General features: G+C 38.2%; 1 protein-coding gene across 1 annotated transcript; it reads left to right on the top strand.

The window, feature by feature from the left end:
* Positions 1-5,223: 5,223 nt before the first annotated feature.
* On the top strand, positions 5,224-25,404 carry LOC139741147 (WD repeat-containing protein 46-like). Its single transcript, XM_071651736.1, has 14 exons — positions 5,224-5,287; positions 6,458-6,649; positions 7,543-7,655; positions 9,006-9,093; positions 9,962-10,128; positions 10,815-10,965; positions 12,183-12,318; positions 13,401-13,500; positions 15,422-15,575; positions 16,802-16,949; positions 17,531-17,625; positions 18,321-18,416; positions 20,365-20,472; positions 25,300-25,404. Exons 1-14 carry the CDS (start codon positions 5,276-5,278, stop codon positions 25,402-25,404), a joined length of 1,665 nt encoding a protein of 554 aa, XP_071507837.1. The 5' UTR covers positions 5,224-5,275.
* The last annotated feature ends 18 nt before the right edge of the window (positions 25,405-25,422 follow it).

Raw genomic sequence — 25,422 nt, 5'->3', positions numbered from 1 at the left:
TTAGCCGTTCATTTCCCTTTAAAATAAGAGAGCATTTTGCCGCATTTCTCGGTCGTTCCCTAAAAGTGTATATAATTTGCATCAGGAAGAGGTCGTTGCACCAGTCATTTTACTCTCCCCTTAAGAGCGATTTTCTAGAATTATACCGGAAGTAAGCATTGGTATCAAACTATCATGTCATTATGTTATTTGCGACAGACAATCAAGTGTATAGGAGAAAACGAAAGATCAATTTCTGGAAGCGCACGGTGAAACGGCTTCCCGACTGATTGATTGCTATACCGTTCAATTTCGACTATTACCGCAAGTATATGGCTCAATCCAGTCATTTGAACTCGTTCGACCTGCACACGTGTTCTTCCCATTGTTAGAGAGAAAAGGTTGAGAGATCATGGACTCTGCGTGTTGTGTGGAGGGAGTCTATTCCAACAGGACTGAAGCGGAAGGCATTTGGCATGGATTCCATCCGACGTATATATTTATTTATTCATTCATATATTTTTTTTTAAATTCTACATTAAGGGGTTATATGAGTATCTTCAAGGAAGTGAGTTGCTCACATTGCACGTATTACAAACACAGCATTATGACCACAACAGAAATCAAAAACAAAAGTGATAAAACAAAAATGGTAAGGTCACCACACAGGAGACAAGCAGTGGAAACCATGTTTGTCAGACTGAGGACAATTATACACAGTGATTCATGCAGCACCTGTTATTATGATTATGCATATCAATGCATTTTTTTTTTTTTTGGGGGGGGGTATATAGTCAGAGTTTAAAGCACCCTTTACACATCACACACACACACACATACACACACACACACATACACACACGCACACACACACACACACACACACGCGCACACACACACACTCACACATACACACACAAGTAGCTTATAGGCCTTTGATGTTTATTAACTTAAATGATATATGGGTCTGCCCCTATGCTATAGTGGAAAGAGGCGCAGCTGCCACAGCAGCTAGGCAAGCAAACATGCACTCATTTTATTATTTCATTTACTAGTACATTTACCAAACACATAATGATTATATAGATTACTATAAACATATATACTAAACTGACACCACGATGAAATACACACATACAACATAATCAAAGGCCTACATGAAAATATATCTAGACTTATACACTCATTCGTCCATATATACATCCCCACAACCCCATATGTGTATAATTTTATAACATACTATAATGTGAATATTATATGAATTAGAAAAGTTGACAAATAAAACAACAATAGCAGCAACAACGAAACCAACGACTAGGAAAACAGACTACAAGCGTCTGATTTTGCCCAGCTGATAAAGCAATTCACGAGAGATGCACTGGTACATGGATAGTCAGCGGGAAGTACGAATGCAAGTTGGAGAAGGGGAGCGTAGCACGGGTAACAGATAAGAGGTAGAAGTTTACGGAGGTATTGACCAAACCTGAGTTTTACCAGGGAGGTGAAAGAAGGTATCATAGCTCCTTGGTTTTACAAGCCCCTTTTCTTTCATGAGTACAAACATGCTTCTCATTGAAAGTCCAACAGAACCCCCTTATACGTCCGCCCAGTACCTAACTATACGACGCTGATGTTCCAGTGGCTATAAGAGTTTTCTTTCGTGTCTTTGTTCACATCCTTACCAGAATTGTCCTAATTTCATCCAAGAGGGTCGTTGAAATATCAGGATTTGCAATAAAAACACAGTCAAAGAGACAGACACAGCAAGTAGCTCAGTTGTACAGGGAGATGGACTAAATCAATCTGTGATTTATTTCAATTTCAATTTCAATTTATTTTCGTATTTCTCGATGGAAAATACATGGTATATAACAAAATATAATACAGAATGTCCAGCTTGGATATATACATGAAGAAATAGGAATACAAAAGTAATACATAACGGTCGATGTGTCATTTTCAATCAAAGTAAAGGATGCGAAGAGAAATACGATGGAACCTACTAAAAAGCAAAGCTTGTTGAGTGTAGGTCCCAACAAAAGCCTAGTGAGGGGAACAGGATGAGGAGCACGGGTACAATTAAGACCAAAGTAAGGATAAACAAAAGAGAATGACTCTTACTCGGGGCTCAGAAGATTCTTCTCACATGCATTTATGAAAACAAGTAACCACATGCTGCACACTATAGCAGTTGCTCTAATAGCAATTTAGACATGGGAGTGACAATGACGTGAATACTTAAATACTATTAGGGTTTAAACATTCCGGCTTCCATAGACACGGGGAAAGATTTGAAAAATGGAGAACATGAATCAATTGCAATTCCTATATGTGATATACCAGCCAGCTGCAATGATACATAAAAGAAAGGAAAGAAAGAAAGGAGGGGAAAACTATGCGACACGACCAAGGTCTTACTAGAAGTGGAAGGAAAAACACCGATGGGAAGGAATTTGAGAGAGCATGCAACTAAAATGTATATGCATGAGTCTGCACACATGGCAAAAACCGAGTATAGTATTTATGACGGTATATCAATGTGTACATTTCCAGAATGGGAATTGAATATTAGGATGGTGGAAAAAGTGAATTTTGTTGGTATCGAGTGTATATACTTGATAGAAGTACCCCTATGTATAAAATATAATGACCGCTAACTTTTATTACTTTATGATACATAAAATGACAGAATAACGAAAGGGACATATACATGAGCACGTGACAAGTGGGTGCTGTTCGTTATTCCGAAGGGTCGTTATTCCGAAGGTTCGTTAATCCGGAACACACAAATTCCCTATACCTAGACGTTCGTTAATCCGAAAATGAAAAAGGGTTCGTTAATCCGAACATTTTGTGGCGTTATTCCGAAGGTTCGTTATTCCGAAGGTTCGTTAATCCGAAAATGAAATAGGGTTTGCTATTCCGAAGGCTCCTTTATCCGAAAATGAAATAGGGTTCGTTATTCCGAGGGTTCGTTAATCCGAAAATGAAATAGGGTTCGTTATTCCAAAGGTTCGTTGGTCCGAAAATGAAATAAGGTCCGTAACGAACCGTATGGAATAACTAGCTTTGTTTCATTTTTCGATTAACAAACCTTTGTAATAACGAACCTTATTTCATTTTCGGATTAACGAACCTTCGGAATAACGATTCTTCCGAATAACGAACCTTCGGACTAAAGAACCTTCGGAATAACGAACCTTCGGAATAACGAGCTGTTAACCGTGATAAGTATACTGCACCTAATTATTTCATGCATATAAAAATACGAAATACAATTGTTTTGAAAATTTACATCAAGATAAAGATGCAATTAAAGAATTAGCCTTTGATATTTCAAGCAAGAGTATTTGACAAGGACACGGACAAGAAAGACAACATTAAGATGATTAGACAAGAAGAGAAGAAAAATAAAGAAAACGAACGGGAAAAATGATGATGAAAGTATGAATTTAAAGCATGATGATGTGGAGGACGATATGAGATGATATTTTCTCAACCTAAACACAGTACAACATGCAACTTTATCCCACCAGCATGAAGATAAGTGCACCTCCTTGGCGTGGGGTGTCAACATCCCACTAAAATACATCGTTGTTGAGTTTTATCACCTGCTATGAGTGAATTCTCTCCATAAATACAAACGATTGTGACATCTCGCTCAACATGTTGTACTTTGTGACTTCATGGCTGTTGTTTTTCACTGTACGGAGTAATGAAGTTTACAATTTTTGGAGCAAAATCCCACCCTGACCTATGATCCCTATCAGATTTCGCCGTCTTCCCCCATCCACCACCTGCGTTTTGCAGCTCAAGCATTCCTCTGGGTGTTGAAGTTGAAGTTGAAGTTGAAGTTTATTGACTCATCGACCCTCATTGGGTATGGGAGTATATATACCAATCTCAAATTATTAAACAAAATAGAATTATTTCAAATAAAATGTAACAAATATATACATATACAACACAACTATACACAAGATATCAGCATATCAAATACAATTTGCACAACTATATACAAGATATCAGCATATCAAATACAATTTGCAGAAAAGTATGTTATGAAATATCCTATAATATACAAATGTAAATATTTCTCTATAAAATTACGAACAATGCAGGCACTGCCTGATGCAAATAATCATACAAAGGATACACAGAATATACTAAATCAAACGAAATAATATAGTGTACAGTAACTAAATGAAAAAAGGACATTATTTATAGGCCTACTTTACAAAACCTCGAAATATTCGACAAAGTCTTAGTGGAATCAAGGAGGTTCGAGAGACGGAGTTACAACTGACTATGATTATTCAATCAGCTGTCAGTTTTCTATGGATAAACAAAAGAATTCCACAGGTGCATTTGTGCCTTTGATGTTCAATGCTTGAAGCCGCCATCTTTCTGAGCAATCTGAAGATTCATTTTTAACGCTAACATAATATCGGGTATATGCTGCTCGTTTATATATCAAATGCAATGAAATTTCACCAAATGATAAAGCATATAAAACAAAAGTCAATTCTGTTCGAAAATATGTCCAAAAGTGTAAATCTGAGCTGTATTTTGTGAAAGTGTTTGAAATTCTACCCTCATAGAAAGCCGGTTTTATCACTTTTCTCCTTATTTCTGCAAAATGAAACTAATATCCTATCATCTTCAAGTATAGTTCTCTCTAAATTAATATGTCAGATTAGCGTACAATCACGTACATTCGAGTAATTTTGATATCTTTTTCAGTAATATTTGAGCAATTTCTATTCGCGCACCCCCGTGCCTTTACCATTGTCTACCGCCCATCGTTTGTAAGTAGGGATAGCGAAAAGCAATTACCATCACAAAGACATATCCTCCTTGGAAAGTGGCTGGTAATTATGCAATGAGACACAAGTCAATTGTCTTCGCATCTGAGGGGCAGATCCAGTTTGACACATACTTCAAATATTTTTGAGTGGCGGCTTCGAGCACGGGATCAAAGCGAATAAGACTGTTGTGACTCCATTTCTCGAACCTCCTTGGTTGAATTAAACAATTGATCGTATTTGAATGTGTTAGGATATTTCCTATAATACTTCTTGAGAAATGTTTTGCGTTCCGTCCTGTAGAAGGGACATACAAACAAATAATGGAATTCATCACCAATATCGTTTTTACAACAATGAGTACACAGACGTTCAGTTCTTGGAATGCATCATGTGAACGTCTGGAACCTAGACTATTTTCTTCAGATGTGCATGCTTGTGGCGATCGTTCTCGTCCATGCTTGATCACTTCTCTTCGCCGTTTTCCCAGAATGTCGAAAAAGGTTTGTTTTTCCACGCATCTAATAAAATGGAGCAGTCTTCTCATTTCGTTTGTACAAGTTTTACATGTTAATTAAAATTGCGTTTTCATTGTGAGACAGAAATATGTGGGTGACTTCCAGACGCTCACGATATGATGGTAGTCCCATGCATAACATTTTGTGTCGGGTAGTGTATTACCTGTAGATAAACGTTTGAATTCATGTGTGTGTCTACGGCAGAGGGTCGTCAAATCTAACCCCGGGGCGCTCCTTCATTCTCGTTCGGGTCGTCATGGTCGTAGACGTAGGGCCTATGAACGTAAATTCGAATTATATGCACGCCATCACGGCATCTGATCACCACATCTCAGAGATATTAAACACGTAGTCTAGTCTAATTCTTAATGTTTGTTAAATCTGATAATCTTTAATTTTAGGCGTAAGATTTTTGAAGATGTGCAGTCTTTCATTGTCAGTTACCGTATAGTCGCCATTTGCGTGTATTTCCTATGCACTCCCGGGTTGGCGAACTAATGATAGCACTGAATTAGTTCGCCGCTCATAGTGCGCCATGTATATTAGCGCGTGTGTTATATTGATACACAGTACACACTTCAATGTAGGATGCATTGTGCATCATCGCACTTGAAATACTTTGTTAATCTGCCACCTGAAATCCATTCGAAATCAAAAACATTCTCGCATTAAAAATGGTTTTGTCACCTGTTACATATGGTAAAATACATTTTGATTACAACTATTTGTGTTTTTATTTTTATGGAGGAAAAAGATGAGTTAGGAATGTCTTTTGAGAGCAATGAAAATCCGTCGCCCCAGCTGATCTCTGATCTTGCCGCGCATTACATGCGATGTGAATGTCTGGCGACTTTAGGTAGTGACGACTTAATGGTAATCGACGTTAGACATTTATATGCATTTCAGGCCGTACAAATGTTGACAATATGGCAAATGTGCACACCCCAATCTTTGAAACATAATAGAATTAAAAAGGGATGAAAAAAGAGTGTCATGAATGGCATGATTCAGGTGAATAAGTTTGTGATTTCTTAAGCCTAAAACTACTTCATCAAGACCTCACCTTTGTTGCAAATGGTAACTTTGCAACAACAAGTTTTAGCTTACTTTTTATGTTTGTGCGTTTCTTTCTCCCATACCATGATTTGTAAGCAGAAGCCTACAAGGTACTTTGCTGTACCACCAGATAAAGATGCTGCTGAGAAACAGCCAAGGGGAGATGGAGAGAAAGAGAAGAGGTGGAAACAGAAAAAAGGGCTGAGGAGGAAGGCTGACCCTTTCCCTGGCCCAGCTCCCATCCCAGGAGAGAAGCTTACGAAGTACAAGAGAGGGGAGAAGAATGAAATGGTGTGTCCAAAACTGTTCTTTGTTCTTTTAGCCTCTTTTTACATTTAGTACTAGCACCTAGCAGCCTGCATTTGAATTTTTGTTTGTTTGTTTTTCTTTTTTATAGGAGACTCAAGTGTGTAAAATTTAGCATAAAGTTCTGCAACCCAGATTCAGTCTAGTGATCACAATGATACATTCATTAATTCAACTATCTTAGAGACTTGTATGGAAAAAAAAATTTAATCTGTAATTTATTTTTTTTATTATTATCTATACCATGCATTTTGCAAATACTTTGTTAAGCGTATTGGGACTTCCAAGACAGTTTCATGCAAGCTGTTTCATGCAAGTGGATGGTTTGTCAGACACACACCTTAAGTGCTTGTTGTTCTTATCCAAGTTGCTTGATAACTCTTCAGATTGAGAGGGCTAGCAGGAGCTGGCCTTGATGTTTAAAGCCTCATCTTTCTCTTTCTAAAGATTAGTATGTAGGTCTTGTGGTGGACACTGATATAATGATAAAATTCAATGAACAAATTGATGCTGTGATGAAATCTGGAAATTCAGCTGAATGTCAATTTTGTGTGTGTGTCAATGGAATGATTTCCATGGTTATAATAGCTTTTTCATTCAATGAATGATAAAAAAAAAACCTTTGCAATTTTCATATTTTGAGTTTGTTATACATGTGTATGAAAAGGAGATTGTGCTGTTCTTCACTGAAACAGACAATATAGTGATTTTGCTTTTTCATATAGCAACTGGATTTGTTGAAAGTTGTATGGCATGATTAAAACCTTTGCAGACAAGGGCAATGCAGAGGGGGATGAATATTTTGACAGGCAATGTCTTTCTCTTTTTTTTTTACAACTTTTAATTACCTTGCTTTCAATCAAATCAAATTTGTGTAGAAAGAGGTCTTATATGCGCCTCACAAGACCAACCTAAAGAGGAAAGAAGATCGGTATTCGCTGGCTGCGAAGCAAGCAGCTAGAAGTGAACTGCTGTTGCCAGAGGAAACTGGGTAAGACATCAGCAAACACTTCTTTCCTCTTTCTCCCAAGGAGATGAAGGATAGTTGCTGCTTGTACCAAATATTATTTCATGCTTTATTTGTGGTGTAACTGTTTCCCGCACCAGGGACTTTTGACAGCATGTACAACCCTTTGGAGTTTTCTGTGCCATTTGGTGCTCAAAGCACAGAAAAGATCTATATGGAAAATTTCCACTGAACAATGTCTCGGCCTCCAAGCCTGCCTTGGGCATTTTTTAATATTTTTTTGGTTGTTGGCCAAGGAGAGACTAATAGATATGGGGATTCAGATTTTAAGTTTAAGCAAGATGATTAGAAACCAATTTTTGGAAATATTAAAAGAGCATGCAAACATTTATATGACAAATCTTTTTGAAATGGCTGAGATATTCAGAAACAAAGTAGTCCTAATGAAAGATTGGACCCACCTTTTATTAGGACCACTTTGTTTTGTTTTATAGTTTCTGGATATCTCGGCCATTTCATAACTGATTTTCATCAAATAAACTTTAAATTCCTCATAGAAATGTATGCTCTTTAATATCTCATATAAGTTGTTTCTAATCATCTTGCAAAAAGTTCAAACCTGAATCCCCATCTCAACCAAACTAAGAGCAACTGAATGGATTATGACAAACTGTCAATGTGACATGATCAACATATTGTCATCAATTTGTTGAAGGTGATACCGATGATAACAGTATTGATGCATTTCATCATCATCGTCATCGTCACCACCACTAGATGATATGAAATTAGCGCATTGTAGCAAAGACAGACAGATAGAAAGATATCTTTTGCCATCTTTATCAAATCATCTATCTGAGAATCCTATGTTTTCTGAAGCAATCTTTCAGCCATCGATATGTTTGCATTGGTTGTCAAAACTCTCTCATTGGATATGAATGCCTTTGAGACATTATGACATTACTTAGCTTAGTTTAGTCTGCAGGTTAAATTCATAATTTACCATTTGCAGATGAAACAAAAACCTAGCATTGGTGCTTTAAAATAGTTCTAAAATGTGAGTTAGGGATAGAAACAATCCCTGTAATCTGTAAGTGTTGTTAAATACACAAAATGTGAATAATACATTGTAGTTATAATTATTAAAAATGTTTCCAGACTAAACCATCTACAGTTACACTCTATTGAGAAAAACACTGATATCTCCTTATATCTTAGGCTTTATTGCAAAAATTGTATATGGTAGGATGTTTTGTAATACAACAGACCTACACATACGCATGAAATGTGATATCTTGAACATTTTTGAAATCACTGTTCCCAAAGGTAAACTGGACCTTTAAATTTGATTTGTACAATATTCCTGATTTGCAGATATCTGGAGGCAGATGAAGGGGAAGAAACATATGACATTGGCCAGGAGGAGATAAAGAGTGCCGTGGATATTGCAAGTGCAACCAAGGTGAGTGCTTCTTCACCATATCATACATTTGATTACCCAATTTGATGCTTGATTGCTAGTATTCATTTAAGGGTCCTCTTGTTGTTGCAAACTCACAATAATTCCTTTGCTGGTAGATTGATATTCCAAATACCTGTTGTTTCGTAGGCATACAGCACTATTTCTTTTGATAAACTGACCTTCATGTGATTCTCTACATACCATGTAATTTGAAATAAGACCCCCTGGTTTTGATGTATTAAAAACTCAGTGAAAAACACTGACTTTCATCGTATCCATATGCAGCATAACCTTTGGTCTTACTGTTTAACATATCATCGCCAGGGCAACAAGACCTTTTATCTACAAAAGGTCAAATGTTCAGGAGAGCGAAAAAAAAAACAAAAAAACAACCCAACCAACCAACCAAACAAACAAACAAACAAACAAACACCCTCCCCCCCCCAAAAAAAAATCAAAAAATCAAACAAACAACAGCAACAACAACATGGCAGCCAAAGCATTCTATCAAATGGGATAGCCTTTCCTTTGACATATCATGGTGGCTTCATTTTTGAGGTAAGACAGCTGGATTTGGACAGGACATCACTCAACTGATTATCCAACCATTAATCCAAAAAATGTATTTTCACCAAAATCTGAGATACAAGGTCTTGTCACCCAACGACGATATATGATATTGTTTCTGAAAGTACAATGTGGGCTGTTACACATTATATCCACTTTGATATCTTGTGCCACTGGCATTGTCACCTGTAATATCTGGTAGAAAATAAGAGGTGGCCGCACTCCCCTGTTCCAGGTCATAGTTGTCACATTACCATGCATGATTTGTCCTCGTTGCTCTGTCTGTCCATCTTGTGTCCAGAGCTTCGAGCTCCGCCTGGAAGAATCCGGTCCCTACAGGATCAACTTCACCCGCAATGGACAAAACCTACTCCTGGGCGGTCAGAGAGGCCACCTGGCCGGAATCAGCTGGCTCACCAAGAAACTCGAGTTTGAGATCAACGTGATGGACAATATTCGAGACGTCCAGTGAGTAATCCCAACTCCAGCCAATGAAGAAGACTTTACGGCATGCTTATCACATCAGTGGGTCATCAACCACTTTATATTGAGAATAAATGCATTCACAATTTGCATATTGTGATCACTGCTTATAGAAATATAATCTCTAATGAACAGCAGTGTCAAAATGAATTGAGTCCAGTAACATTAGATGCACATCATGAACGACTATGGGTGTGTTCTAGCACTCTAGGGCCAACCAAAGCTGATCCTACTGAACTGTGCTAGATTTGGAGCATTCGAGTGCTCTATTGAAAACGTGTACCTCATGAGTTGATTTTAGAGGGGGTCATGCATTTTGTAGCAAAAGGTAATTCACCTGATGTGCTTAAACTACTTAGAGATGTCCCAAACAAAAAGAATGAACTCTTCGTACTATGACGCTTACTGCACATTCTACCCCTGCGAACTTTCAGTATGCCTTTGGTGCCCGATAGGAGCACATCAGGAAGTGGTCCATTTTTTTGTTTGGTTCAATACAGTACAATACACTTTAGTACAGCTTGCTTTAGAAGAGCGCTTCAACGCACCCTATCTTTTGTAGGATTAAGGCAACATAAGTTTTTCAATTATTTCACATCAACATGTTGGACTTCAGATTAATCTTCAAGAGTTTTGTGTAATTCTTCTCTTTTTCCCCCGGCATGTTGCAGGTGGTTACATCTGGAAACCATGTGTGCAGTGGCCCAGAGCAAATATCTCTACATCTATGATAACAGCGGCATAGAGCTTCACTGTGTGAAGAGAATGAGTGACATCAGTCGATTGGCTTTCCTACCGTATCACTTTCTCCTGGCTGGCTGTGTGAGTATTGAACTAGCCTTCTTGTAGGTTACTGCATATGCCGAATTTTTTGCGAGGTTTCTATTTTTCGCGAGTCAGGTGCAAATTTTGAGAGTCAGGTGTTATTTGTGAATTTAAAGACATGCAAAAATATTGACTCTGATCTCGATATGAATGCGATGTGCACACATACATTTCTCCATTCAGTACTGTACTCCATGATCGAGAATTTACACTCGCGATATTTTAGACACTCCTGATTCGCGAAAAATTAGACTCGCTAAATATATGGCACATACAGTTGTCAGCTTACACCTCTATTAGAAATTGATAGTTGAAATACAGATGGTGTATAGACTGTGATTTAGATTGTAATTCAACACCCTTCATTCTATCGTATGATGCAAGTATTTCAAACACTGTACTAGTGCCTTCATGCAAGAGAATGGTTGCATAACAGTCTTTCCTGTTGGCGTGAAGTTTAAAGCGATGGTATAGTTTTGGTTAAGATGGAGATTCAGGTTTCCATGTTTTTTTGCGAGATAATGAGAAGCCACTTATGTATAACATTAAATACCATACAATTCTAAGAGGAATTTACAGTTTATTTGATGAAAACCGGTTAGGGTTTTAAAATGACTGAAATATCCAGAAACAAACAGGTTCTAATAAAAGGTGGGACCCACTTTTTTATTAGGACCACTTCGCTTTACTTTTTCGAGTGTTGTTGAATTTGTCGCCAAACAGTGATTCACCAAATTTGCAAATATCAAACCCTCACAAAAATAACCCCTTAGATAATACAGTATATTGAGGATTTAGGTAGATAACATATTCTAAGTATTTCTTGTGCACAACTAACCTAGTACAATGTGTGATAGAAATAGAGGAAGGTGCAAAAAGCAGACAAGGACATCTCTGTGGTTGAACTTTCACACCGAGGATGAAGTTTTGGGATATTACATAAAGGATGTAAAACAACTAATAGACCTGTGGATGAATTTGATGTTGAAAATGTATCATGTAGAACCTCTACTGTTCTTTGGCTGAATTGAAGACTGTATTCCTACCTAGGTCTCAATGTTTATGGAGAAACTGTATTGATTCCAATCATATTGTACGATGCTTAATATCTGAGACTACTGACAATATCAGAGCCAACTACGCATCTGAAATGTAAATTTTAATTCCGTATCATAAATATCGTGTCTCCTCTTACCACATCAAAATCCTGGCAGAACTCTGCGGGATATCTCCACTACTTGGACGTGTCTGTTGGTAAGATGGTCACCTCAAAGTACACCAAGTCCAAGCCGCTCAAGGTCATGACCCACAATCCTCGTAATGTGGTCATCCATCTCGGTCATGCCAATGGTGAGTGGACACTGGTCACCAATATTATATCTTATCATATTTCCACTAGCTGCCCACTCGATCATATGTTTTGGCCATCCAAATGGTGACTGGCCACTGTCTCCCCTATGTGTCCATCTGTGGTTGTCTTTTAACCCATTGAGGAGGAGTCCCGAGTATACTCAGGCAGGTGTCTATGGGAAATGTGTGTTGTAGCATAATCAGCCTGTCCTCAACAGGTTAAATTGTATTAGTGTATACCTGCTGGATAGAGTCCTGTGTCCGTATGTACTTTAAATGCAATGTGTTTTGCAGTGGGTTTTTTTTTCACAAATTTTGCAAGTATACTGACATTCAGGTGTGAGTTTCTTCACTCTGCCTCCCTCTACAAATGAAAATTTGTTAAGATCGCAACTGCTGATCTGTAAATTAACAAACATGTCGGGAAAAAGGAACCAGTGGGACTCGAACCTGTCACCTACTGCTTTCCGGGCAGCGACACTACCACCAGGCTGTCCCTGGTTGCCAGCAGTGACACGACGAACATGGAACAAATACCCAAGCTCTGAAATTCCGACATTGTTATGTGAAGTAGTCCAAGGCGGACAAGGCATATTAAACGAAAGAAAGATATTATTAAGAGGAGTGAAGGTTCAGGTGCCAGTTTCTTCACTCTGTCATACTGACATTTGCAAAATGAATTGCTCCAAAGTATTGCCTTCTGTCACACAGATCTGTTATATATCATCTCCCAAGGTGGAAAATTGCTTAACTTCTTTAATGATAAAAAAGTGTGATATTGCTTCTTCCTCATTCTGTCGATGCGGTTCTTGTTCACAAATTTGGCCTCTTGCAAAATTGTCTTGAAGGTCCCAATTTGGGAAATATTGTGTTTGCAAAAAAATGGTTTGGCGTGTATAGTACCTACTGCTAAAGTCAGTTCTCACGGCATCAGTAATAATGTGGTCAAGCCTGTAATATAAATGCATGTGAATAATTTGACAGAGAGAGGTTTAAGTGTGATTTATGTGCATTAATTTTTGCTCTGTGTGTGTATGTTTGGTCTCTGTATCTTACCGTCTAATTCAACTCTCTATCAACAGGCACAGTAACTTTGTGGAGTCCAAACTGCAAGGAGCCACTGGTGAAAATGCTGTGCCACAAGAGTGCAGTGAGAGCTCTGGCTATAGACAGACAGGGACAGTGAGTACACCTGCCGTGATTTCATTCGATTCCACTTAGTTCTGATTGAGCCGAGACTCTTATTTTCTTCTTGTAGCCATGGAGGAAACATTCAAATAGTAAGCAAGTATGGGACTGAGGGCTGAAAGGGATGATACAGTTTTGGTTGAGATGGGGTTTCAAGTTTCCAACTTTTTGTGTGTGTGTTTGTGAGATAATGAGAAACCTCTTATGAAATATGAAAGAACATGTAATTCTTAGAGAATTCACAGTTTATGTGATGAAAATAGGTCCTGTAATGGCTGAGATATCCAAAAAAAGCGATCCTGGTAAAATGTGACAGGCCACAATTTTTATTAGGATCTCTTTGTTTTACCTTGTTTATCAATATCTTCGTCATTTCGAAACAGATGTTCATCAAATAAACTTTTCAATTCCCTTTAGAATTGTATGCTCTAAAACATTTCATAGAGTGGTTGCTAAATATCTTACAAAAATTTAAAAACTGAATCTTCACCTCAACGAATACTAAACCATCCCTTTCAGAGTTTCCTCTGGAGGACAAACCAATAAGGATGTAGTACCTTTGCTGAGGGTACTCCTGCTGTTGCTAGTGAACTTTTGAACCAGGGACCTTAGACTTCGGTGGATTCCATATACGGTGCGCCACCTATCGGTTGTAGCGGACAGGCCAAAATCCGCAATGTCATATGGGAAAAAGTCGACATCAAAATTACTCGCATTCTATGCACATGTGCTATATGCAGCAGCGCAGCTCAGCTCAGCCGGCTGCGCCGGGCGGGCAGGCACCCGGGCTGGTTGGCCTGAAGACTGAAGTTAGGCCCTAACATGAGTAACAGATGACAAAATCAACAAATCACAGAAAAAGCAAACTTACGCTGCAACACATCCACAGCCAGCAGAATGGACTAAAGCGTCTGTTGTGAGTAGTACCCAGGTAGCGTACCGTTCTGCCATTTGACGCTGCTCAGGCTTCACAGTTGCCTTGATGTAAATGTGGTCTGGGTTCAGTGGGTGGTTCTGGATGTGTCCCATATGGACATCTTCAACGTGATTGTCCTTAAACATAAGGTAGCCATCATCTTTTTTGAAGCTTGCTAGCCTTTCTGGGGTCCAATCACACTGTTTGATAAGGTAGGCAAACACATCTCCAAGCGACAGATCAGGCATAGTACTCAGATCCCTAGTCCATCTTACTGGCCTATCGTACAACTTACAAGTTCACTTCAGTCCCATCCGCTGATCGTACACACCTTCGTTTCTTTTCCGATTCTGCGCGGTCACACGGTTCAAGAACATCATATTTATCCCCACATTTCTCCGACAGCTGAACAAGTTAGTCCTTTGTTTTTCCTCGGGTTGGTATGCCACGATCATTCAGGTATTTCTTCAGTTTGTCGACTCTAGTTACCGCGTATACCGATCGCCAGGCGCTAGGCCAGTACAGTTATTGTACAGTAAACAGTGCATTGCGCATGCAGCTAGTGTCTGCTGCGCTACAGCATAGCTCTTGTAGCTGCATAGCTAGCGCGATGTCGACCCCAAAGTTGAAAATCCGCCTGTCTGCTACAACCCATAGGTGGCGCACCGTATATGGAATCCACCGAATTGAAGAGAGTCTGTAGACAAATCCACTGAGCCATAGGTGTTTCTCGTGGGTGACGACACCTATGTAGCTCGCAAAATCTTCACTCATTCTCATTTCACTCTTTTCTCATTGTCATATCTTTTTCTCATACTACCTTAGATACCCAGTGATGATCGTACAAAATTGTCGATAATTGTCTGCATGTTGTATTTTGCGTCTAATGATATGTAATTTTTGATGAGATTAATGGTTTTTTGGGAAGACGCAATCACAGTGTAAGTGAAAAGACGTCATATATCTGCTCGTCCCTGAATTAACTCACCACCCCACCAGGTACATGGCAACGAGCGGCACGGATCAGCAGATCAAGATCTTCGACCTCCGGACATACCAGCCCCTACAGTGCTACAAGGTGTCGTACGGGGCGGGACAGCTGTCCTTCAGTCAGAGGGGCCTCCTTGCCGCTGCCTGCAACAATGTTGTGGAGGTATGGATAAGTCCTTGTGTTCTTCTGGAGAGTGCGAGTATGTTTGCCATTTGGTTGTTTTAAAGGGGCATTCCAGACGATTTTCATAATTTCTCATCATGTAATACATAAATTGACAGCTCAGTGTACAGATTTGTGGATCTTATGGTGGTCCTTGAGCAGAGAAACCAATACTCTGAAAAATCTTAAACGAATTACACTGAACAGTGTTGATGACATAGGAGCCTCACATATTTCAGAAATATAGCAGTGCAATTCCATTACAATTACAACATTACATCAAGTTCACATGTGTAAAATCCATGCGTGCCTTCTTCTTTTGTTCTACTTGCTTGAGCCCCCACTCATGCATTCTTGTAATGAGGCTGCCATGTCATCATCCTTGTTTATTGCAATTTGTTAAAAATTTTGAAATCATTCTTATTCCTTATCCCAATCGCTATAAATTCTGAAACTCTGTACTCAGTATAACTAATTTATAGTTGTTCGAATACAAAAGTCTGAAAATCATCTGGAGGTCCCCTTATTGTATGTAGAAATGCCTCTTTGTCAATGTCTCCAGGGGAATGGAAAGGTGGGTTGGCAAGTTGTCATTAGGTCACAACAGTGATTAAAGATTTGTGATGGAGTGGTGCAGATTCGGCAGACTATCAGTAAATGATGATTCAGTGGGAAAACTTCTAAAACTTTGCTTCATTTGCTGTGTAGCACAATTTGAAGTCCCTCTATCAAAACAATATTTAAGAAATGTAGCGGAGATGGGCATGGCATGGGAATTAGATTTTATTCTTTCATCTTGCAGTATGGTGTACTGAACCAAGTTAACATGGTGTGTTAGATGGAAAATGTCTTCAAGGTGAAAATTATGATCCAATTCAGGAACTCTTACATTCCCATAAATGCAGGGCAGGGAAAGCTGTGTTTAGTTTGGATTGCAGAATAGTAGCGCACATCAGAATAGTTTTCCTTTCTATATTATGCGGCATTGTAGATTAAATACTTGTGATGTGTTCACAACAAAAGATTCCAATAGACATTGATATACCTGCATGTACGCGTTAGTGGTTTTGTTGTGCGTGAATGGATGTACAACATGTAGGTACTGACATACAGACTCCTGAGCACTCGTCCACATTGTAACGAAATAGAATATTGGATGTACGTACAAATACAACATATCCGTGGTGTCATCTCTTCTTTCATTGGTCAACCATTTCATTCTGTAGGTGTACAAGGACTGTTGTTTGACCAATCAGGAGAAGCCTTACATGAGGCACAGCCTGCGGGACCGCGTGACGGGCCTGGAGTTCTGCCCCTATGAAGACGTCCTGGGCGTCTCCCATGTGAACGGTTATGCCAGTCTACTCATTCCAGGTGAGCCTTAAAGGATAGAATCTTGTCTGAGGAAAATTTTTCCTCAAAAGTGTTCAGTCATGGATATCTAGAGTTTCACTTCATTGCTAGCAATGCTGTATTATCCTTGTTTCACAGGTTATAGCTAAACTATTAGTGTCGCTCTTGATTTTTGAAATGTCATTTACATTGTCAAACACAGTGACAACAAAGGTTTCGGCAGGCTCTCTATTTTGTAAACTTGTGATCATTAACAAGATAGGCTTACATGCTGTGTTGTGTAGGGTAAAAGTGACAAACTCTGTAATTGTAATATACATGTCACTTTGGCTGGAATAACACGTTTGTTCAAGCAGTCACAACATCAAATTCATGTTAAAACTTCATCAGGTCTTCTTTCTTAGATCCTCTATCTGCTAAACTTGAAGCTAAGATTTAAATTTGATGCCATCTTAGAGCTGAATAAAGAAAATTTTGCCCTTTGACTGACAGAAGTGCATTTCATTTGGCAGACGACGCTGAACCTCAACAAAAAAACAAAAAACAAAAAAAACAAAAAAACAAAAAAAAAAAGATCGAAATTTCTATCTTTTGTTCCCCAGGTGCTGGTGAACCTAACTTTGACGGCTTGGAGGCAAACCCGTATCGATCCAAGTCTCAAAGGAGAGAATTCGAAGTCAGAGCGCTTCTCGAAAAGGTAAATGAGAATGGACTAGCCAAATCTGTCTTCTGATCTGTCTTGCTATCTTTACCCATGATGCATTGCGCCTGTAGATTGATATTGATATCATGTACAGATTTACGTGTGGATTTGTGCTGTAGAAGCCTGTTGAAGACCTCTTTACTACTGCAAAACTTTCACGATTCCTGCCAAATTTTAACATAAAGTGACTTTTGATAACATAATGACATGCATCAAATGGACGATAACCCTCAAAACTGGCAAGCAGGTATGTAAGTAAGTGCTTATTTTGTAGCCTACAACTTTTCTCAGATGAGTCATGTCTCACGTGTAGTGTGAGGAATTTGATGCATCAAATAAAAGGGATGTCTTATTGTCCAGAAATGGAAGTATGTATGCTATGTAAAGGGGTTTCAGGGATGAATATCATACTTGGCTTTCCAAAACTCTGTCAATAAGAACACCAGTATAGCAATTCGGAGGTCTCTGGTTAGAATCCGGAAGGAATCCCGTTTTCTTTGCTTTTTTTCCATTCATATATTATAGATTGAATCATATAGTACTAGTTGTCACTTTAAGCTGTCACAAGTCTTTTTCTTCTTTCTTTTTTTTGTGTGTGTCTTGAAATGAGTTGTCAACATTTACTGCAGTAGACTAATCATTGTGATGATTTCAATTTTCTTGTCATTGAATTGCTCTTCCTGCGGCAGATTCAACCTGAGATGATAAGTCTGGACCCGACTCAGATCAGCGCAGTCGACAAGGCAACGGTGAAACAGCGTGCCGAGGAGAGGAAAGAACTCTATGTAAGTATCTTTCTCTGATGTTGCACTTCACATCTTCTCGATGGCACAGAAAGTGTATTGTGAATTCCTTTCCAATATTATCGTTATGTTGCTTGAGGATTGTGCCATTATTTATCAGTTAACCAGAATTGGTTTTGATGGGGTACATTTCAGATCTTGATTCCCCCATTTTCAATAAATAAAGTGTTAATCATGCTGATAGCAGTTGAGTAGATGCAATACATTCTGTACGTCCATATGTCCAAACTCACTACACCCACAACAAGCACACACACACACACACACACAATCTTACACATATTGAGCTGCGGGACACAATTTTGTATGCTTGTATTGTTTCTTGTAGCCCACAAATTGGTTGCTGACATCTGCTATATCCCAGAAGCTTGAGGAGTAAAGCCTGTGTTTGTGCTCTAGCTGTTGTTCCTTACACCCCATGAGCATGTGTAGGAAGACAGAAACAGACCCATATATACACGAACACACACAATTACTGTAAAACATGATATATTGGTGGCATGAATTTTTCGCGAATTGGAGCCGACAGTCTTTTTCGTGGCATGAAATTTTCGCGAAGTGGCACTGGCGTTCATTGCATATAGTGTAAACAAGGACTTTCGCGTGCATTTTAATTTCGCGAATCTTGGCGCTCGCGAAATTCGCGAAATTAAAGTGCACGCGAAAATTCCTCGTTTTACAGTACCCTCCTTTTAAGCTATGTTACTTGTCTCTTCCTTCATCATGGGGAAATTTGTACTAACTAGGTTTTTGTTTTTTATTGATCTAGAGACATTCAACTCCAAACTTAAATGTTTCTGTTCCTCTCACATTGAGGATTGTAATTGCTGTCATTAATGTTCGGAACAATATTGTATTCTTTATGTGGTATATGTTGTATTCTTTATTTGGTATTTGTTTTTTGTTTGCCATTTTCTTCTTTGTTGAAATGCTTGAACATGTATGTATGCATGTATATATCTATCTTTTCATTTTTGAAGCACCATGAGCACTGAAAGGTGGACGTGTGCACTATACAAGTAGCCACTATTATTATTATTATTATTATTATTATTATTATTGTTGTTATTATTATTATTATTATTATTATTGTTATTATTATTATTATTATAATTATTATTATTATGATTGTTGTTGTTGTTATTATTATTATTATTATTATTATTATTATCATTATATATGATGGGACATAGAAATTTTTCTTCCATTGACATTTGTACAATAATACAAACACATCACACATCACAGTTACTTGTTTCCATAACATTTACAATGAATGCTATGACATAACATATGAATAGATTAACTACAAATGTCCTTATGATTAATGTGCCTCCGCTGTGTCACATTATTTTACAAACAAATTCATACTGCATCCCATCAACAACAACAACAACAACAAGATGATATGTCGTAAAGCGGAATCTCAAAATGTCTGTCTAGCTAATCTACCTCTGAGGAGTGTGACTGAAAAAAAAAATCTTTTTAATGTAATTACACATACATTTCATGGTATATTAGTTATGTGAAAACACCATAATGAGAAAAAGAAACATAAATGTTTAATGAAGGTGTCTGCAGTAGCATTATAAAAATATTGTGCAAGCTGAGAGTCATAAATGAATGAAATTATACCAAGCAATGTTTGATAAAATTTCACATGATTAAAAGTATCCATTTGCCAGAGAGTTGATTTCTTGATGAGTTTTGTTTCAATGTTGTATTGTTTAGATGTTAACCACATGAATGGAAAATATTGCACTGCATGAAAAAAAATAATAATTAAAAAAAAAAATATATATATAGATATAGATATATATATATATTTCAATGCTTGACTCAATGTTTGAGATGTATATGTTTTTCCCCAAACTGTTCTTTAGGGATTTTATTTAATTATTCTACTGTCGTTTCTCTTGTATTCACAAAGGGTGCACTTCCGCAGGAGAAGTTTGAGCCCCGGTATCGAATGAAGGGGCGGAGCAAGGCGGGCAACCGGGAGAAGCGGAAACAAGGAGTGAAGGAGGAGGAGGGGAAGGTATGAAATCAGCCAGGTGCCCTGTTTCTTAACCCTAATCAGGCTTTGGGGGGCGGAATCCGCCCTCCCCTCGATGTTTTGCGCAATATCTTCGCAGCGCGATAAGCTCCCGCCGCGATGTTTCATGACTTTTTTCTTTCAAGTATCGCGCAACTTTTGAGACCAAAATTGTTGCGCCCGCGCGTAATGTTTTGACGTGACGCCCGTTCGAAAAAAATTTGTCAACCCCAAAATTGCTCCAAAACGTGATTTTGTGTACAAATCCAATGCAAATTGTGTTTTTTTCAATTAATTCACATAACAAATTCATATCTTGACTTAGAATGGACGAAATTAATTTATTTTAGCATAATAAAGCTTCGAAAAATGTCTGTGACAAATTTTGGCCAAAAAACAAACAAAAACAAAAGGTCGAAAAACAAACAAAAACAAAAGGTCGAAAAACAAAGAAATACATAAGAAATTCAAAACATAATCAAATACATAAGAAATTAATTTAGATACAGATTTTTTTTTATCCTATGTCTCAGGAGAATGATACAAGAAACATTTTAAAAAAGAAATTAGCTTAATTAGAGCATTAATAAGTGATTTAGAGCCCAAAACTGATTTTATGCATAAATTACAATAATTAATTAATATAAAATATTAATAAAAATTTTTCAGAGAAAGCAACCATTTTGATAGTATACGTCGCGGGCGTGGCGTGTGCCGATTTTCCGCGCGATCACGCATTCCATAGGCGAGATCTGAAGGGGGGGGGTGTGGAATCCGCCCCCCCCCCCCCCAGATATAGCATAGCCAAAAAGGCCCAGCCTGATTATATAGGGTTAAAGCTGTTTGTAAAGTGATGCACGACTTTACGAACGGCCCAAATATGACAAGCCAAGTGGGTTCAAGTTCAAGTGGGTTCAAGTGGGGACAAGTTCACCTTCGTAGACATGTGGGTTGAGTGAATACAGCAATATTAGTAGAACACATCAGTGAGAGTTTGAGCAAAATCGGACAATCCGTTAAAAAGTTATGAATTTTTGAAGTTTCTGCTCAGTCACGGCTGGATAAAAAGACTACTATAGCTTGTGATGTCACATGAGTACAACGATATAAAGAAAGAATAAAGAAAATTCAACATATTTCCATTTTTCTCCCATAACAAAAGAACACTCGACTTCTCTCTTTCAGAAGGCAGGGGGAATAATATTACCCTTGACATATGTCAGTAGCAAGTCGAAGAACTGTGCACTTTATTCAAAAAGTACAGTTTTGTGAAATTCTCTTTTTATTTTTCTTATGTAGTTGTACGCATGTGACATCATACACTGTAGTAGTCTTCTCTTCCAGCAGTGACTGCGCCGATACTTAAGATATTTGTAACTTTTGAACGGATTGTCCAATTTTCCTCAAACTTTCACTGATGTGTTCTACTAATATTGCTGCATTCTCTCAATCCTTATGTATATGAAGGTGGACTTGTCCTTTAATTTCAAAAGCTGAAGTTGAAGTTTGCAGATGATAATGATTATTCTTACATGTTAACATTTGTTTTTAGTTTCTTCGACTTGTTACTGATGTAAAGGGTGATATTATTCACCCTGCCTTCTGAAAGAGAGAAGTGGAGTGTTCTTTTATTTTGCAAGAAAAGTGAAAATATGTTGAATTTTCTTTATTCTTTCTTTATATCCTTGTACACATGTGATATCTCAAGTTATAGTAGTCTTCTCATCCAGCCGTGACTGAGCAGAAACTTAAAAAATTCATATCTTTTGAATGGATTGTCCTATTTTCCTCAAACTTTCACTGATGTGTTCGACTATTATTGCGGCATTCACTAAACCCACAATTCTATGAAGGTGAACTTGTCCTTTAACCCTATTCAAACTGGGGGGGGGGGTCAAATTGACCCCCCCCTCGACATTTCGCGCCATGATTCCGCAACACGCAAAGATTTTGCCGCGGCGTTTCATAACTTTTTTTTCATTGAAGTCTCCCGCATATTTTGAGACCAAATTTGCGACGTCCGCGTACACCGTTCTGAAGTTACGCAATGTTTTGCATATGCATGTCAACCCGAAAACAGCTCAAATTAATGATTTCGTGTGCAAATCCAATGCAAATTGTTTTTTTTTGTTTAATTGATATAAATTAGATTATTTCAACTTTTAACCATTGAAATTAATCATTTCTAATGTAGATCAGCTTGGAAAAGTGCCTGCAACAAATTTTGGCAAGAAAACAATAGAAAACAAAAGGTAGATGAAACAATAAAATACATAAGAAATTAACAAAACGATACAAAACAAAAGAAACTAATTTTGATTGCGCTATTTTTTTATAAGAAAATTGTTTGATGTGTCTTGAGGAACTCTGACACAAAAATTTAGCAATCCTTCAATCTTTTTAATGGAGTTATAGGTGAAAATATGATTTCATGCGTAAATTTGCATAATTAATTTATTAAAGGACAAGTTCACCTTCATAAACATAAGGATTGAGAGAATGTAGCAATATTAGTAGAACACATCAGTGAAAGTTTGAGGAAAATTGGACAATCCGTTCAAAAGTTATGATTTTTTGAAGTTTTTGTGCAGTACCCGCTGGATGAGAAGACTACTGCAGTGTGTGAATAACTTAGATGTCACATGCGTACAACAATATAAGGAAAATATAAAGAGAATTTCACAAAATTCCATCTTTTGAAAAAAAGTACACATTCCCCTGACTCGTTGCCGACAAATGTTATGGGTAATATTATTCCCCCTGCCTTTAGAAAGAGGCAAGTCAAGTGCTCTTTTATTATGCGAAAAAAGTGAAAATATGTTGAATTTTCTTTTACATTTTCTTTATACTGTTGTACGCATATGACTCACAAGCTGTAGTAGTCTCCTCATCCAGCAGTTCCAACACAAAAATTTAAAAAATTCATAACTTTTGCATCGATTGTCCAATTTTCCTCAAACTTTCACTGATGTGTTCTACTAATATTGTTGCATTTTCTCAATCCTTATGTTTATGAAGGTGAACTTGTCCTTTAAAAAGTATAAAATCAAATTTTTTCTATTGTATGACCATATAATCTTGTAGTTGACATCCGGCTCTATGTACAGGCAAAATTTCGCAGCGATCGCGTAATTGGCGGCCGAGATCTGAAGGAGGGGTCAAATTGACCCCCCCCCCCCCCCCCCCCCAGTAAAAACTTGGTCTCAAATAGCCCAGTTAGAATAGGGTTAACCCTAAAAGGGCCGGGCTTTTGTGTCTGTTTTCCATAGGAAATGTACACAAAATCACAAAATTGTGCCTGTTTTGGGGCGTGGCTTCGCAAAAGTATGCGCGGACGTTGCAAATTTGGTCTCGAAAGTTGCATGAGACTTGAACAAACAAAGTCGAGAAGCCTCGCAACGAGGCCTTCTCGTGTTACAGAATTATAGCGCGAAATGTCGGGGGGGGGGGGGAGGATTCCGACTCAACCCCCACCCCCCCCCCCCGGCCCTTTTAGGGTTAAAGCGTATTTTTGCCCCATTATAGGTGGAATATTGACATGCAGTTGTAAAACATCAGGAAATTAAAAAATGGGCACACATATTGGCGCTTCATATTCCAGTTGCTCATAAAGTCATTTGTAACTTTATGCCAGCTTTGTGAAACAGGGCCCGGGGGTGTGGTTTAGAGTCTCCTTAGTAGATCCACTCTCAACCCGTCCTTCCTACAATTCTATGAGAGCATTCAATGCCCCCAAATGAGATTCCTTTTGCAGGTTGAGAGAGATGGCTGGGCAGATTTGTAATTCTTTATGCGAAAGCAGTCAAGTGATACATGTATCCTCTTTCTGTGGTCAACTACATGTGCCATTGAACGATGGAAGTATTGATTGGGTGAGAGGTATGACTATAGTGTGCACTGATGGGCTCACAAACTCTTTTGTTATACACAAAACGAGGCACCTCAATGGGGTCAGTGAAAGTCAAAATCTACTGACCTCAGCCTTGATTGACATGTACATCTTTGTGTGAGTTTTGTAACAAAACGAGCACACTGCATTGGGGAAAAAAAGAGGTAAATTAGGCAAATAGTACTGTGATACACACAGATCTCACACAGAAAGAGAACAAATATTGATAGAAGAAACTGTAGTCTTTCTATCAAAGCCACTTTTCTTGGCAGTTTAACACAAATAAACATTGATGTAGGCCACAAATGCAGACAATATTCTGTATGTTTTGGTCCCCGTAGAAGCCTGGTTTACGAGGTTCCCATATGGGGCAGGTTGAATGACACTGACACCATTGTGTTAAGGATTAGGAGGGGAGGGTTAGACTTCTTTGGGGTAGATCCATCCTCAGTTGTTACCAAACACCAGTTTTGAAGTAGAGGAGGATGAGAAAGTTACTTTGAATTGAGATTATGGATTAGGAGTAAAAAAATGAATGTGAGGAGTGCAGGTAAGACATAGTATGTTGGGTTATGTAATTGGTTTGATGTCAGGGATAAGTCTCTTTCAATGTCTAATTCCTCCTAAAGAATTATCTTGATTTATTGACTGTGATGTTACATAACTAAAGTACCTTCTGTGTTTTTTTAACGTGAAGACGTGCCTGAAACTAAGTTTTCTTTTCACAGAAAATGGTCCATTTCTCATGATTTTGGTCCATGCGTATCGATAAATCTTACTAATCATCTTGTCTTGCTGATCATCCGAGGTCAAAAGAGTTCAATTCTCTTTCATATATGAAAGCAGCAACTTGGTCTTAATCATCATCTTATGAATCAAGCTGTCGCTTCTATCCCATCGTCGATCCTCTTCACAATATTTGTCTCCATCTTTGTTCCCAGGAAAAGAAGCGTGAAGAAAACGAGGCGATGGAGAAACAGGCGAAGAGTTTGAAAGAAGCACGAAAGCCAGAGTTCAGGTCGGCCTTGGATAGATTTAAGAAGTGAAACGGAGAAGAAGGTGAT

The sequence above is a fragment of the Diadema antillarum genome, unplaced genomic scaffold (genome assembly GCF_040938485.1).
Source record: "Diadema antillarum isolate AM-2024a unplaced genomic scaffold, OU_Dant_1.0 seq00000906_RagTag, whole genome shotgun sequence".
In the NCBI taxonomy this organism is placed as follows: Eukaryota; Metazoa; Echinodermata; class Echinoidea; order Diadematoida; family Diadematidae; genus Diadema; species Diadema antillarum.
Note: the sequence above shows the minus strand (reverse complement) of the source record. Positions and strands in the feature narration are given on the sequence as shown.

What these genes read in the sequence shown, in the direction of transcription:
- LOC139741147 (XM_071651736.1), top strand. An exon ending in AGGAGAGGAAAGAACTCTAT is followed by an intron (nt 18,417 to 20,364) that starts GTAAGTATCTTT and finishes GTATTCACAAAG; the next exon opens with GGTGCACTTCCGCAGGAGAA. An exon ending in TGAAGGAGGAGGAGGGGAAG is followed by an intron (nt 20,473 to 25,299) that starts GTATGAAATCAG and finishes CTTTGTTCCCAG; the next exon opens with GAAAAGAAGCGTGAAGAAAA.